General features: G+C 31.8%; 1 protein-coding gene across 1 annotated transcript in view; it reads left to right on the top strand.

Annotated features, from left to right (window-relative positions):
- Positions 1-18,060, top strand: part of GABRG1 (gamma-aminobutyric acid type A receptor subunit gamma1) — a 65,268-nt gene that overhangs the window by 36,928 nt on the left and 10,280 nt on the right. The window contains exons 4-8 of the mRNA XM_032632726.1: positions 8,595-8,815; positions 9,654-9,736; positions 12,943-13,080; positions 13,206-13,358; positions 17,193-17,404. Of these exons, the coding sequence (XP_032488617.1) occupies positions 8,595-8,815; positions 9,654-9,736; positions 12,943-13,080; positions 13,206-13,358; positions 17,193-17,404 (807 nt within the window). The remainder of the gene's footprint in view (positions 1-8,594; positions 8,816-9,653; positions 9,737-12,942; positions 13,081-13,205; positions 13,359-17,192; positions 17,405-18,060) is intronic.

Genomic DNA, 18,060 nt, shown 5'->3' with positions numbered 1-18,060 from the left:
CCTTTTCTCTCTTTTTTGTTCCTGCTGCTTCCAGATTTAAGGAAATAAAGCCTCAAGCATAGCTTCCATATATCAAATTAACCGTGTTTTTTCCTCTTACTATATTAACAGGAAACGGTCACTCCTTGCCAGCTATATTATTTTTAGGAATTATGAAACAGCAAACACATTAAGTTTATTTGTTTGGTTTGTACAATATTTTAAAGTTTGTTGCCATAGTCTTAATTTCTTTTCTTTTGCATATTATGTTAAGATTTATTGTTTTCATTAAATACTCTAAAATCGATTTCTTTTCACAGGCTTTATTTTAAAATAATATAGAATTTAGGTAGGTTTTGATTCAACACTAGCAGAGGTAAAATTTAAAATTATAAATAAATATTATTTTCAACTCTGTACTTCTTTGATCCAGAATGCTCACTTGCCCCATGAATAGGAGGCTAAAGCTCTTAGAATAAAGAAATTAAAATAACCTCTGAACTTCCAAAAATTATTAAAATAATTTTACTATTTCTCGAGTTGAAAAAAACACATTTAAATTTTTATTTTATGGTCTTATTTGTCTTTTATTTATGTAAGACTTGTATTGCAAAAGTTGGTACATTGGCTACTAAGTTAGAATATATATGGCCTCTTTCCTTTGGAGAAGTATAAAACCTAGTGGGGAAGATGTCTAAAAAGTAACAAATTAGATCGATACAGAAGAGGAAGGGCCCGGAAAGTTCTGTGTATGAACACATACATATTTTAAGTTGCAAATGGTGACCCTATGCTATTTTATTTCTAAAAATCTTTCATTAAAATAGGATTTTTTCCTTATTATAAAAGAAATACATGACCAATATTGGAAAATTAGAAATTCCATTTAGGCAAAAGAAAAAATTAATATTCTAGATTATGATTATCCAGTGGTCACCATTGTTAACTACCATTTTAATAACTTCATGTACATAGTTTTCCCAAATGTTATACTATTAATATTATACATATTTTTATAACATTGTGTCTTTCTACTTATTATATCATGACTGTTATTCCACTTAACTACTTTTTAAAAATATCATTAAATGTTGCATGATATTAGGGGATGTATTTGTACCATAATCTATGTAGTAATACATTATCTAACATCTTGGTCAGATTTTGGAGGTGTCTATATTGAATTATTTTTTAATGATCTGCCTCCTAGGTTAGTTACAATTTTGAGTCCTTCATGAATTAGTAGATAGAGAATGTTGTAGAATGGGACTGTACTGCTTGGTAGTTCTGGCCTCAGGCTAGGATTAAGGGGAAAGTTCTGCCAGAATAAGGACCTAATCATACATGTGATTAAAAGGTAGGTAGCCTTGCTTCCTGCCTAGCTGATTCAAGGCACTATTTCATTTGTCAAATGTTATAGATGATAATAAATATATCTTATGAGTATACATTTTTCACCTCTCTGTTTAAAATCAAATTATATGAGTTATATGGTACCTACCAAGGGTTTTCAATGATAAACTCAAAGTTATTAGGCAAAGGCTTTGATTGCTTCACTTCTTAATAGAAAATTTATTTACAAGAGGAGAATGACAAACGTTAATACGTTGCTAATAATACTCTTTAAAAAAAAAAGGAATATCTAAGAAAAAGCAGTTTAGCACATATGGTGATAATTAACATGGCCTAAGATAACTTCAGAGGGATAATATTTCACCATTTTTGAAGATTACATTTAAAATTCTGTTGAGGTACATTTATTAGTTGAATGTTAAAGTTTTCTTAAATACACACACACATAAACACATGTTCTCAAACAGTGTTTATATATAGAAATTTTATTTAAAGAGATGACAGGTTATACTGTACAGTTTGAGGAATTCTGTACAAATCTCATCTATGGATTTCTCTCTCTCTCTAACTCTCTTTATTTCTTTTACTTTTACCTTTATTTTGGTCAGGAAACCTAGTTATTGGATAGAAATGCCTTGAGGAAGTGATAGAATTTTAAGTCTAAATTTTCCAAACTTTTAGAAACCCAAACTGCATTTAAGAAAAATGCAATTTTTCAGTATTGCTTTATGAGATTCTGATTCAGTAATCTGGGATGGGGACCTAGAATCAGAATTTTGAAAATGCTCTTTGGGGACTTCTGATCAACCAGTTTTGGCAGCCACTGGCTTGAGCCATTTTCAACTATAAATTTAGCAGGAATTAGGTGGGATTAAATTAAAATAACAAAGATGCCTATAGATCAGAAGTATTTTTATGAGAATGGGTCACTGGACAACACCATGTCCATTGTAGCCTTTATTCTTGTTTATGTTTAGAACAAGATCACCAAACCTTAGAGATGGGAAAGATCAGAATGATAATTTCGCATAGTGCCCTGATTTTTCCAGTGAGAGAGAGTAAAGGACATAGTCAGCACCCTACTCTAAGAAGTCACATAACTGGGACTCTGACATGATTTTCTGACTCCACCCAACCAGTAATTCTTTAGATTATACCATAACATCTCACTACACACACTAACTACAACACACTTTGGATGTATTAGTATTAGTCATTGTTTATCTGAAAAGTATTTACAATTATGTATACAATTAAAGACAATGCCCTACCTCCTACTCAGTTGTGTTATTTTTATATTTGTTTCAGCCCAAAGGCTTTAAATAATGTACTAAAGTTTTAGGTTTTAGATTGGCAATGAATTTGAACTCACATCAGTTACCCTGCAGTTTAACTAAAATCTGAAATAGAGAAAATTTGTTAAATGTCTACACTTTTAACATCTTGCTATAATGGAAATCAAGACAAATCTCTATAATGGAAATTGTGCAAATCCTGCCACAGGCTTTGGCTTATCTGGGTAGAGCACTCAGCTTTGTGATATGCACAACTTGATCTAAACTACTGAAGTAAACGTCAGAAGCCAGCACTTCCAATAATAGTGTGAAAAATGCCATCCTAGTAGCATACTGATATGTCAGAAAATCCTCTGATTCTATTTTTGTGTTAGGATTTGAACTTGTAACAAAGAGTGGACCACAAAATTAACTTACATTTTAGAGATAAAGATCTCTCTTTAATGTTAGTAGTCAGCTGTGTGTGATAGTCAGTTCAGGTAAATACAACTTCTGTCATGAAGTCTTTCTTAATTTTCCATAGCTGAAAATGATCTCTATTGTTTCTATTTCTGTTTAACTCTATCCCCCCTAAGCATTATGAATTTCCAATTTTATTATTTATATATTCATAACAAGAAGTCTTCATGTAAACCAAGAACAATACAGAAGTAACTCGGACACTGAAAAATATTTGTTAAAAAGTTAAGTGATGAATGCACATGGTGTTATGTACCTTTGGAAATCTAAATTTAGAGACATAAAAATAGAACCCAAAGGGTTGATAACTGAACTCAGGATTTATGTCTGCTTTTGTAATATCTCTCAATGTACTGCTGATTGATTTCAATGATTTAAGTACCTGACATAATCTCCTTCCTTATTTCTTTTTCATTTGAAAAAATAGAATAACACCAAGTTATTTTACTTATCTTGTGATAGTTGCAAGAAGTTGGTGCTTTTACAATAATTGAGCAAAGTGGAGCAGAATCCTATGAACTTTTATCACTAAAGCTATTTGTGCTGGGGATTAACTACACTTGTACCTTTTCTCTACATGTTTATAGCCTTAGTATCTGGTTTACTGCTAAACATTGGCCCATCATATTTTGGCCGTGTGAATAGACACTTTAGGGAGAGATTAATGCCAAGGTGCTAAGATCAGATCAGGATCAACCCAACTTCATGATGTAATTATGCACCTAAATTAATTATTTAGGTCTGTATTTTGAGTGATGCTAATTCCATTACTAAAAACAAAAAGTATTGAATTAACCAGTGCTTTCAAATGTTAGACACAGCACATAACTGCAAATCTGACAGTGAAGTAGAAGAATGCACTACATGAACTTTCATCAGTTATGGTTTGACTGATTAAGTTAGAAATCAAGATGGCTCACTTCTTCACCTTTATTCACTAATGCTATTTTCTGGGCTAACTTGCAAGGAGGCAAAGTTTCATAATGTACTTTGGATCTCAAATGTTAAATGCACTGTTCCTCATCTCAAAATGTTTATCCTAGAAGCTATTCTTCAACAAGCTACTTGTTCTCAGTGAATGGAAGTTCCTTTTCATGTTTCTTTTGCTTATTTATTATGCAGGTAATTATAACCTCTAAATAGGAACATGAAGTACAAGAACACAGTTTGATTATTTTCTTGAAATTACACTAATACAAATGAGCAAACAAAATTGGATTTTTCACTTATGTATAAAATGGCACAGACTTTAAAAACTTTTCATCTCAATGAGGCATTTATTAAGGATTAGTAATTTAAAAGAGCTTGGAAGTATTAGCCTTTGCAAAAAGTTTAGGAAGGGTGGATAATCAAGACAGGCTCTGTATCTTTCTCTTCTTGAACACAGATTGAGGGACTTGTGAGCAGAAAAAACTTCACACTTTCCCAAAAATCTCTGCTTGGAAGAATTTGGCCTTTGGAAGTTATAACTCTTTTAACAGTGATTAGCACATTTATAAACAGGTGTGCTAAAGAAGATCCTGCCAGCTGCTAAGCAGGATTCACAGATGCTTGCTATATCCCAGCCCTATATAAGTTACTTCTCAAGTGCACTCTTTAATGCCCTGTTAGTCAGGAACACCGAAGCCAAGTATACCTACTAAGTAGATTGAGATTTCCTCTACCAACCAATGTTGGATCTTTGCCAAGCCATAAACCCGGTGGGTATGTTAGTTTCTTCCTTTATCTTAAGCAGTTTCTGCTGTTCAATCCCATACAAAAGCACAGTGTAATTCTGGTATAGAATGTTGTTTAAATGGTAACCAAGACTATGTGAAGAGGGGGTCATGATGCAATGTTTTTGTGTACAGGGCCCTCATGTCTTTACATCTATGCAAAACAATGAACGACACACTATAGATGTTAAATATATGAATGATCACTAATTACATTATTATATGGGACAAATTAACCATAATAATTTATCTATGCATATTAGTCACTTTATAAAACATACATTTCAGACTCAATTACATAATGTCTAGGCCTGTGTTGGATTTTAAATAATTATTAATATGTATGTGGCTTTCCCAAATTGCAATAGTGTTCATACGAAATAGATAAAATAATGGTGTTTAAAGGTATAAATTTATAAGGAGTATTCTAATGCATAGAAATCTAATGTACAGTATAATGAATATAGACAATAATATCATACTATAATTAGATACTGTGATAAATATCACTATAATGGTAACCATATAACAATATATAAATATACTAAAGTAACCTTAAACGTACACAAAGTTACAGGTCAAATTTATTCAATTAATAAAAACCACCAAGCTGGGAAAACTGGGCAGGTACGTGTAAAAGTATGAGATTAGATCACTCCCTAACACCATACACAAAAATAAGCACAAAATGGATTAAAGACCTAAATGTAAGGCCAGAAACTATCAAACTCTTAGAGGAAAACATAGGCAGAACACTCTATGACATAAATCACAGCAAGATCCTTTTTGACCCACCTCCTAGAGAAATGGTATTAAAAACAAAAATAAACAAATGGGACCTAATGAAACTTAAAAGCTTTTGCACAGCAAAGGAAACCATAAACAAGACCAAAAGACAACCCTCAGAGTGGGAGAAAATATTTGCAAACGAAGCAACTGACAAAGGATTAATCTCGAAAATTTATAAGCAGCTCATGAAGCTCAATAACAAAAACACAAACAACCCAATCCAAAAATGGACAGAAGACCTAAACAGACATTTCTCCAAAGAAGATATACAGACTGCCAACAAACACATGAAAGCATGCTCAACATCATTAATCATTAGACAAATGCAAATCAAAACAACAATGAGATATCATCTCATACCAGTCAGAATGGCCATCATCAAAAAATCTAGAAACAATAAATGATGGAGAGGGTGTGGAGAAACGGGAACACTCTTGCACTGCTGATGGGAATGTGAATTGGTACAGCCACTATGGAGAACAGTATGAAGGTTCCTTAAAAAACTACAAATAGAACTACCATATGACCCAGCAATCCCACTACTGGGCATATACCCGGAGAAAACCATAATTCAAAAAGAGTCATGTACCAAAATGTTCATTGCAGCTCTATTTACAATAGCCAGGAGATGGAAACAACCTAAGTGTCCATCATCGGATGAATGGATAAAGAAGATGTGGCACATATATACAATGGAATATTAGCCATAAAAAGAAACGAAATTGAGCTATTTGTAATGAGGTCGATAGACCTAGAGTCTGTCATACAGAGTGAAGTAAGTCAGAAAGAGAAAGACAAATACCATATGCTAACACATATATATGGAATTTAAGAAAAAAAATGTCATGAAGAACCTAGGGGTAAGACAGGAATAAAGACACAGACCTACTAGAGAAGGGACTTGAGGATATGGGGAGGGGGAAGGGTAAGCTATGACAAACTGAGAGAGTGGCATGGACATATATACACTACTAAACGTAAAATAGATAGCTAGTGGGAAGCAGCCACATAGCACAGGGAGATCAGCTCGGTGCTGTGTGACCACCTAGAGGGGTGGGATAGGGAGGGTGGGAGGGAGAGAGACGCAAGAGGGAAGAGATATGGGAACATATGTATATGTATAACTGATTCACTTTGTTATAAAGCAGAAACTAACACACCACTGTAAAGCAATTATACTCCAATAAAGATGTAAAAAAAAAAAAAAAAAGAGTTCGCCTGCAAATGCATGGGACACGGGTTTGCTCCCTGGTCCAGGAAGATCCCATGTGCCAAGGAGCAACTAAGCCAGTGGGCCACAACTACTGAGTCTGCGTGCCACAACTACTGAAGGCGGTGCGCCTTGAGCCCATGTGCCATTTATTTTTTGGAGAATAAAACCACTTCTGAGTGATTAAAATTTTTTAAATAAATAAATAAATTGAATTAAGCTCTTACAGGAAACATTAAAATTTTATTTGTTAAAAACTGTATGTGCAAAATTTTTAGTGGACTATGAAATTTAAATATTTCATCTTTGTGGCAATTCATAATTTGAAAATAGGGCTTTTCCACTGGAGGCTTAGGAAGGCCAATTAAAAATTGTTGGGTTATGGGATTATTAAAAAATTAAAAAATAAATAAATAAAAATAAAATAAACCCACTGAAATAGATAAAAGGAGATTTTCCACTCACTTTACTCTCTGTATTCTAGTCAAGTAAATTGTAATTTAAATATCCTGCCTGGAAATTAGGATTTGATCCAACTTCTCTATTGACAAGTTGATTACTAATCTGTTTACTTATTATTCTTTCTACCATTTTAAAATGTTTTTCATTCATTAGTCAAGCTCCCAATTATAATTCCATTTATTATAAATATTTCTCTCCAGGTAAATTGGACAAAAGCTAGTATTACACCAAGAGTGAGTAACCAATCTCTCCCATCTCAAGTGACTCATATAAAATTTCGTATCTTTCAATTTACTCTCTTCCTCCTCTTTTAATATCAAAGTTACACACAAATACATATAATCACTTTCTTTCCTCAGTAGCATCAAATATGCATTCTTATTCATTAATTTTATCAAATAAATTTTAATGCTTATAATATGGTAGATATTCTGTCAGGATATAAAGGTAGATTATACCTAATCACCTACTCCTAAGAATTCTCTCATAACCATGCAATTTCCTACTTACAGTCACTTGCTGATTATGGGCAGAGCCTTTGCTCTAATTATGGCACTCATCAGGCCTCACTGTGACCACCATTATATGTGGTTGTTAGATATGTGGATTTGGGATTCAACCTACAGTGTCTCAGTTTTCATATCATCTGCTCTTTGATGTGGGGAGAAATATTTTATGTCTCTATTAATAATTGTTCCTTAAAAATAAAGATTATAGTAGTAATTATTCACAGGGCTGTAGTAAGGATTTAATGACATGATACTTGCAAAACTCAACAGATACTTGGCATATTATAAGTGCTTAATAGGGTGTGTGTGTGTGTGTCTGTGTGTATGTGAGTATGATTGCTTTAAAATATTTGAAAACAGTGGATCTAAATAATTGAAATTAATTTTTTGGACAAAGGACAAGATAAGGGCTTTTAGATAATTTGGCGAGTGTTTGCATTTTGATTTTGTAGCTTGTGAGTTTTTGTGTGACTTAAGCATTCACAAATATCACAAAATTTAATATAATTGTTAACATGAAAATGATTGGCCTTTATGTTTAATAACTATATCCTACCTATTATAAATCTTGAATACAATTTACAAAAAACTATGTAAAGCCACACGGGACAGCAGTGATTACGAGAAATCTTGGATTTTAGTTTACGTGACTCATGTAAACAATGAAAAAAAAAGATTAAGATAATGGCATACTTTTTTTCTACAAAAAAGACTGAGTTTAAGTGCTATTTACTTACAGAAACTTTATAAAAATCCAACCTGAAGAAAATGTCTAAAATAGTGGCTTTACTATTATGTCATTACTCTTCTTTTTATCTTTTAGGAATACACAATAGATATAATTTTTGCCCAAACCTGGTTTGATAGTCGTCTAAAATTCAACAGTACCATGAAAGTGCTTATGCTTAACAGTAATATGGTTGGAAAAATTTGGATTCCTGACACTTTCTTCAGAAATTCAAGAAAATCTGATGCTCATTGGATAACAACTCCTAATCGTCTTCTTCGAATTTGGAATGATGGACGAGTTCTATATACTCTAAGGTATTACTGTTTAAGGAAACTTGTAGTTGCTCTAATTTATTTTCCATACTAATATTTGATCAACTCATAAATTTCCATTTTTCAAACTTGGCAAAGTGAGAAATATGAAGCTTCTTTTATACACTAAAATCTAAAATGGTGAACAATTGTGGAAACACTTGTTTAAGCTCGGAGTTACTAGTATGTGAAAAGGACTGAAAGCAAAGAGGAAAAACTCGATTTCCCCTCTTTGAAGCAGAAGAGATTGTGGTACAAACATTATGTTCTTTTTAATCTATAGGGCAAGTGATTGACAGAGATTTTTCTCTGGGAGTTCAGCCTGCTATAACATTTTAAAATACTCTGATTTTCAGTGGTGTAGTAAAACATCCCTAACACAGGATTAAATGAGGGTCGAGGTGTAAGATTCAAGTTTATTTAATTCATTGTCTTGAACATATCGACTCATTAAGAATCATCCTGTTAATGGAAAGATGTTTATGGTCAAAAGAAAACAATTCACCATACTTAACCAGGTACACTCTGTTAACCTGCATGTGTGTGCACGTATATGTGTTTGTTGAGATCCTGAAGTATGAATTTTTAAGTGTAAACACAGAGATCATACTTGGGCTAATTATGAGTTATCTTAGTTGGCTGGAGAGAAAAATGTCAGAATTTTCTTATTCATTTATGAATGTTATTATATTACTACTGTGAGACTTCAGAATTATTATTATTTTCTAGTGTATCACAGTCCATTATTGTAGGCCAAAATCACGTTTAAAAATTAGACAAAAGATTTTTAATGCCTGAAATTATTTCTCATTATTTAATATTTATTTTTCCATCTAAATAGATTGACAATTAATGCAGAATGTTACCTTCAGCTTCATAACTTTCCTATGGATGAACATTCATGTCCATTGGAATTTTCAAGTTGTAAGTGATAAAATACTTGATTTTTCATAGAATTTTGTAGCCTCTGATCCTGTTTATTTAAAAATGTAAAATAAAATGAGATAAACTACAATTTATACAATTTTCAGAAGTGTGGACTATGTTTAACTGTCTTAGATAGAATTACAAATGACATATTTGTTCCTGGCTTTAAGTTAAAAAGTGGCAATAAATCCATAGTAAATATATATATTTTATCATTCTTTACAAATCTTAGTTATATCCATGTTCTTTTCTTATTTTGATTAAATAAGGGACTACTGAAGATAGATTTGTATTCAGATGTTTTTACACTGCCATGAATAAAAAGTTGATTCGAATTTTATTCATTTGCCTAGAGGCCAGATTTAACTTTATTACATTGTACTTTAAAATATATTTAATTGGTCTGGTGAAGAACATTTACTATATGGGTAGCAAATATTTGAGAAAACTTTAATGAGTTGGAAAAACCAAGGTATAAATAAATTTATTTTATTCAGAAGAATGAATGAAACAGAGAAATGATTAGAGAGAAATAATTTAGATACAAACACTTAGTATTTTGTTGCAAAGAACTAGTTATAATCTTTCTATACCAATATCAGTTTTGTTTTATATTTACTAACATATTTATCCTCATATTTATCTTTATAAAAATGTTTTTCTACATAATATATAATTGAGCAAGTCTTGAAAACCCATAAAATGACTTTAAAAATATTGCTTATGTCTATGAATTGTATAATGCTTTTTCCTTTTTTAAAATTCAATTTTTTTCAGATATCACATTCTAGAATTTATTCACAGTAGATTACAAGTATTTATAAGTATTATCCTGCTTCTTCACTTTAAAAATTTCCATATATCTCTTGCTGTCATTTATTAAGGATTTTCTTGACTTTCTTAATAATTTTAATCTCACTAAAATGTCCTTTTTACTTCATAGTCTCATCTCTCACTGCTCTGGTTTTCTAACATTGACTTCTCAATGAATAAAACAGCCAAATAACAGCAAAGACTTGATTAAAAGGAACATTCAAGGACTAGTTGATACACAAATATTTAAAGATGTAGCAATTACTGTATTCTCCTCTAGATATCATACCTGAATTCTTGGTATTGTCATTGGGAATATCCTATCCCTGTTAGTGCAATTGGGTGTTACTGACATAAATATAATAATCATAGCTATCTTTTTTCAGGCACTCTATAGGGGTCCAGTAGAGGATCCAGCCTTCTCCATCTAATATTTCACAACAAATGTATTTGGAAGATTTCATTATGGCTCCCATTTTACAAGTCAACATCATGAGATTTAGAGTGGTTAAGTAACTAGCTCCCTGTTTCTATTTGTGCCCACATTCCTATATATTATGATTATACTCTATTACTTCTACAATTCCAATGAAAAAGAATGGGAAATATGGAAAAAAAAGATGCTAAACCTTTAGAACAAGAGAGAGAAGATGGAGAAAGGAAAGAAGAAACACATCCTTATACAGGCCAACAAAGATGAGAGCAATTTCATTGCATGGCTGATTAAGGGGTCCTGGTGGGAAATGATACTCTGTTTCGGAACTTTTTTAAGTTGATACTGAATTTCATTCCGGTAATATGGTAGATTAACCTTTGTGTCTAAAACAATTTAAAACATTTTATTTTTAAAATCATCTCAAAAACCTTTAAGTGATCACTAGGAAAGAATTTTCAGCCACAAAAATTCACATTAAAAGTTGAAACCAGAAAGGTAAGAAGGTTTGTAGCCTGAGGACATTTGCCAAAAAAAGATAAAATTGAGCTTCGATTTTGACGGCCTTGTGGATTGGAAATGTAGTAAAACATGATCGCTACATACATCTGGGTTACAAAAGGCTGGACACTTAGAGTAACATTAGAGTAACAAGAAGGAGCACCCCCTACCCCGTACACACACACATACACATACAAACACTAAGGTCTAAAAGGAAAGTTGTCTCTTCAATCAGCATACCAGGGTGAATTAACTCCTTGAGAGGATTTAACCACAAGCCCAGCCCCACATGGATTTTCCCAAATTTCCTTCACTTGGTCCAAAAAACCCTTGTGGATTTCCAGGAAGTGTAGCAGAAACAAAATCATATCCTTTTTAAAAGAATTCACTTCCATTCTAGACAGGTGCAGAGAAGGCAAAGGCATTTTCAACATAAATAACAAAGGTCTAGTATCCAGAATATACATAAGAATTCAGATAAAAGAAAGATAAAAAGGAAAACCCAATAAAATAATGGGCAATTGACAAGCAGTTATCCAAAGAAGAAACCGAAGAATCTAATAAACACATGAAAATTTTTCTAGGTTTTATTCATAATCAGGAAAAAAGTGAAATAAAGTACACTCTACAGTGAAAATAAAGAAGACTGTCCACATAAACTTTAATGAGAATATGGATCCACATATATTTTCATACTCTGGTTGGTGAGAGATGAGTATAGTATACTCTCTATGGAAAAAAGATTGACGCTGTTTCATAAAGTGGGAAGTATATGTAATCCACGACCCAGGTACTCCATACCTAGGTATATATACCAGAGAAACTTTTGCATATACAATTGTGAGACATGTACAATAACATAACTAACAGCAGTGTTAGTAATAGCCAACAGAAAAGATTACAAGTGTGGACACAGTAAAATGGATAAATAAATTTTAGCACATCTTTACAATACAACAAATTTACTACTACTACATAAAACAGCATGGATGACTATTACAAATATGATATTAAAAGGAGTAAGATATAAAATAATGCATCCAGTATGTTAACAATCAAGCAGAGTTCAAAAAGAAGCTAGACTAAGCTATATATTTCAGAATTGCCTATCAAAAAAATCTATAACCAAAAAAACAAGGGGAGGATTATCACAGAAATCAGGTTAGTGGTTACCTGTGGTCGGGAGGGGAAATACTATATTGGAGTGGACACATGGTTTTTCCCAAGGCTAGCAAGATTTTATTTCTTGATTTAAATGGAGTCAACATGGATTATCATTATTTTATGATTATTCCTTAACCTATACTCATAAATTTATGCATTATTTTTTCTGTATTTGACATATAATAAAAATGAGAAAGAATTTCAAAAGAATTTGTCTTTGGATGTTGGTATTGCAACAGTAACAGATTTGGATCTGCTAATGTATATATTTTTAATTTTAATTTTTACCTAGATGGATACCCTAAAAATGAAATTGAGTATAAGTGGAAAAAGCCTTCTGTAGAAGTGGCTGATCCTAAATACTGGAGATTATATCAATTTGCATTTGTAGGGTTACGGAACACAACTGAAATCTCTCACACAATCTCTGGTAAGAATGAAATACAAATCAGTGATTAATCCTAGCATCAGTGGCATTTGTATTTAAATCTATGGTTTGGAATCCTATATTTATATGTATTTTATAGCCAAAATAAAACATATTTTTTCTTCCAGGGGACTATATTATCATGACAATTTTTTTTGACCTGAGCAGACGAATGGGATATTTTACTATTCAGACCTACATTCCATGTATTCTGACAGTTGTTCTTTCCTGGGTGTCTTTTTGGATCAATAAAGATGCAGTACCTGCAAGAACATCACTGGGTATGACATGTAATATATTCTATAGTGTCATATGACTTTTAGCAACATTTTAATGTGATAAAAGTTTACAGTTTAATATGTTAGAAATATTCCTCTAACTGCAGTCTGACAAAAATGAACAGATACTCTAGTGCAATATGATGTTGAAATGAATATATGAAACAAGTAGGAAAAAGAATTGTAAAGAGCTTGAAATCTCAGAAATGTTTTTAACATAGGTCAAGGGAAGAATAAAACTAAGTAAGAATTAATGCATGAAAATCATACATAATCCCTGAATCTTAAATGTGATCAATATTTTCAATCACTTTTTATCAAGATTTTATTTTTTAGCCAAATCACTAATAGCCAGTATTTATTGACTGGTGTGCGTTTAGAAAGCTTTGAAATCCCCTTCTCTTACAATGGTGCTAACGAACAGTCAATGGTTCCAAAGGGCAGGTGCTGAAAGGAGCAAGAAGTTTCCAGGCTTCTGTGATCTATAAAATGTGTAATAAGTCTGTGAATATTTTTAGAGTTGCCTGTACAATAACACTGATTAAAAGGGTAATTTGTAATTCATACTTGATAAAATAGACTTTTCATCTTTTCTTTAGCAATGTGTTGCAATAGAGTCATAAGAAAATGGGTCTAATTATTATACATTGGTTTAAAAGAAAATGATAACCTAAATTTATGTATTGATATACAAAGATGAATTATTGATTGATTAATTCCCAACATCCGTATAAGATATGAATCTCACTACTGATAATTGTGTCCTAAAAACATAAAGAAAGTTGGGACAGTTTCTAGTTTCAACAATAAAGAGGTTTTCATGTGGTTTCTATGGTAGCTGGTGACTAACTCCATTTAGTAAATATAGTAAAATGCAAATTACATAAAAGCAGCAAAATAAAACCTGAAGTACCTAGTTCTATACTTGGAAATTCAACTCCTTGGGAATTTAAATAGAGGTGTAGATATAGCTAGGGGATAAAATGCACTCATATCCGAGTTTTGTTTCCTACAATTATTTCAAATTATTTTATGTTCTAAGGTAATCAAATTACTTTAGTCTTTTTTGTATGCTTCTCTGAGTATACCAAATATTATATTTTGTTCTTAAATATTATTCTTATATTTCTTCCCAAAGAAAATTTGGATGGATTATTTCTACCATTAGGGTTATATGAAGACAAAAGCCTATGCCATAGTGTCATGAAAGAGAATAGTCAATAGTGGAATTGTGTTTTTACATGAATTCATATTTTTAATATTACCATATCAACTATAAAGATAAGCCATAGCCAGATCTAACTTAAAGAGTATCTCTTACAACTGTGGACCCTATGTATTTGGAGGATCAAGGACTTTTTTTTGTGTACATACATACATCCATACATCCATCATTGAAGGACAATTTCCTGAGCCCATTTATTCAAGATTGTATTTTAACAAACATTTATCAAATGCTTTATGTGAAATAGGCAGCATTCTAGGTGCTGCAGTGTTAACAGTGAACAAATTGTGATGTGCTCTTGTTCATGTTAAAACATAAAACATTTATGTTTTAGTGCGGTGTTTGTTTTAAAAGGAAATCCACCATATTATTTTTAAGCTAAACTCTGTGATAATAATTACTAAATTAAAGAAATAAATGTGTAGAAGCTAAGTTCTGCTATAGTTTTCCTTAATTTATGCAATAGAAATGTAATAGTATTTTAGTAAAGTGAAATTTAATTCCATCATTGATAATGAAATCAAAGAACACATTGGCCTTAGGATTTTTTTTCTACTTGGGATGGGACATTTTTATGGAAGCCAGGAGTACCTTGGGAAAGCTACCTTTGTCTGACTATGGGAATGTTATGATTTAATAAGTTATTTAAAAAATAGTGCACAAATCAAGGAAGAGAGAAGACTGGTAGTCACTGAAATTATTTCGCACTTACCATATGAAAAGCCTTTAAATATAATTTTGGCTTAAAAAAAAGAAGCAAAAACTGTCAGGAATAATGGGAGAAATACACAAATCTGCAATAATAATTGAACATTTTAATACTCTTTCTCTTTCACTGATAGAATAACTACATGGAAAAATCAATTAAGGTGTAGAAAATTTGAATGCAATTATCAAACTTAACCTGATTGATATTTATAAAACACTGCACCTAACTACAGAATACACAATATGTTCAAATGCATACAGAACATTAACCAAGATCTCAATAACATTCAAAAGACTAAAACTTTCCAGAGTATATTTTCTAACCAAAATGAAAGTAAATTAAAAATGAATAAAAATAACACAGATTAATAATGGCCTCAGTTATTTGGAAAAAATTTAAATGACCTTTAGATAACACTTGGGTTAAAGAAAAATCAAAAAGGAAATTAGAAAATATTTCAAACTTAATTTTAATAAGAATTTAACATATAAATATTTGTAATATGCAGCTAATGCATGCTTAGAGGGGAAATTTTAAATGCTAGTATTAGAAAGGAAGAAGGATTTTACATGTACTTTAAAAAATAAGTAAATACCTTTTATATAAATATATTATACAAAATTTATTACATTACTGTGCCCATTTTTTAGATGAGAGGCACAGAGGAGTTAAGAAACTTCCCTGAGGTCACAGAGTTAAGAGTGGGAACATGAGAATTTGAACCTAATTTGCCTCCATGACTTCCAATTCATTATTCGTGTATCATCTTTAATTTTTTCAATCCTAAGCGATAAAAATGAAAAGATGGGCATGTGAAAGAAATTATTATTAAGGCATGTTTCAGTGTAGACATGAGGGAAAGAGGTGGATGTTGCCTTTACCATATCAAAGAGGCACTTTCTATTTTTTTCAACCCAGATGTTGCCACTTTATAAATAATTGACCAAATTAAGATTCATTTGGCATTATATTTAGTACTTTTTTGGAGAGAAAACAATCCCACTAATGGTGCCTTCTTTCATAAGGCAAAGAATGAGAATTAAGGCAGTTTAGATCAGAAGAGACATAACATGTGCAGCTGTGAGTTAGGGGCCCTAAAATTAGTAATGGTAAGAACCACAAGAAGGCCATGGATAAAGAGAAACAGATACTCCCAAAGATCCATACACAGGGCTGGGCCCCAGGCGGGTATTCTAATTTTATATGTTGACTTCTTCAAAACATGAAGATTTACTCTGTCTTTTTAAAGTATTCCCTTGATATCATTTTGCCTGTGTTCTTTACCGAGATGAAAAAAATAGGTCTAATTCAAGTAATAAAAAAAAAATTCTATAGTAGTTTGGATTACTTTTAACTGTGTGTGGCACGAAACTTCAAATCACTGTAGATTAAATTGGGTAGAGGTCTAAAATGGCTTCTGGTGCTCTGGCTATTGTATTCCAGAAAAATGCAATTAGGAAGAGGGAACGAAGAGCATTTCCTATCTTTCTAATGACATCTTTTGGTAGTTGTTTACACCCTTGACTTAATTCTTCTTGGCTAGATTTCAGCCTGTGGCCACACATAGCTAAAAGAAGCTGGCAAATAAATTTGTACTTTCAGGCAGGTGCAGACTAGCTAAAAATTGGATAGTCTATTACTATGGAGGAAGGGAAGAATAGGTACAGGGAGTAAACTACCTGCGGTCTGGAGAATTTAGATGATTAGAACTCACAGAGACACAAAGAACACATTGAACACAATGTAGCTATGGTTACCAGAATTTTTTTTGTTTCTGTAAATCACAAGTAATTATATGCTTTTGTTTCCATTGTTTATTTCTGCTCACAATATTGCCAAATCGGTTGGAAGAATAAAAATGGTCTTATTTTTCATCATTTATTTTTCTTCCCTCCCTCCACAGGTATCACTACAGTTCTGACTATGACAACTCTGAGTACAATTGCCAGGAAGTCCTTACCTAAGGTTTCTTATGTGACTGCGATGGATCTCTTTGTTTCTGTTTGTTTCATTTTTGTTTTTGCAGCTTTGATGGAGTATGGTACCTTGCATTATTTTACCAGCAACAAAAAAGTTAAGACTACTAGAGAAAGAAAGCTAAAAAATAAGGCCTCGGTATGTTAAAAAAAATTCTCTATTTTATAAGCAACAATTTACTGTTAGAGATACTCTTTTCTCATGTTATACTTTCTTAGACTGATATGGTTGCTATTGGTACCTTGACAAAAGATAAAAAAAATATTAAGATGAAACTGGGGTACCTAACATTGCCCACCAGCAAAAGTATTCTTATATTTTTCCCTAGAAAAGACTTTTGGATCACCTTTGTAAAGAGTGGTTATTATGCTGTGAACTTTTCTACACGTAGTAAATTCTTTGTACCTAAAAATTATTTAAACTCTCTCTTTGAATCTATTTTTGTGATAGGATTTGGACTTCTTACACTGGTACCCCACAAAATTAACTTAATTTTTAGAGATAAAGATCTCTCTTTAATGTTAGTATTCAGCTGTGTTTGAAAGACATAGCTTTCTATGTCATAGAGAAGATATCTGTTTGGCTTTTGCATATTTGTACTCACTTACTCCCCCTTCCTAAGTATATATCTACCTTAACTTACATCACATCAAGTTGATAAATTAGAATTAACTCTACTGATTCTAAAATACTTAAGTATTGGATGATTAACTATAGTTTCTTTTTATAATGGCAATTATAACAACTTTAAAGTAATATCTAACACTGAGTATTCCAGGAACTCCTTTATATGC

The sequence above is a fragment of the Phocoena sinus genome, chromosome 5 (genome assembly GCF_008692025.1).
Source record: "Phocoena sinus isolate mPhoSin1 chromosome 5, mPhoSin1.pri, whole genome shotgun sequence".
In the NCBI taxonomy this organism is placed as follows: Eukaryota; Metazoa; Chordata; class Mammalia; order Artiodactyla; family Phocoenidae; genus Phocoena; species Phocoena sinus.
Note: the sequence above shows the minus strand (reverse complement) of the source record. Positions and strands in the feature narration are given on the sequence as shown.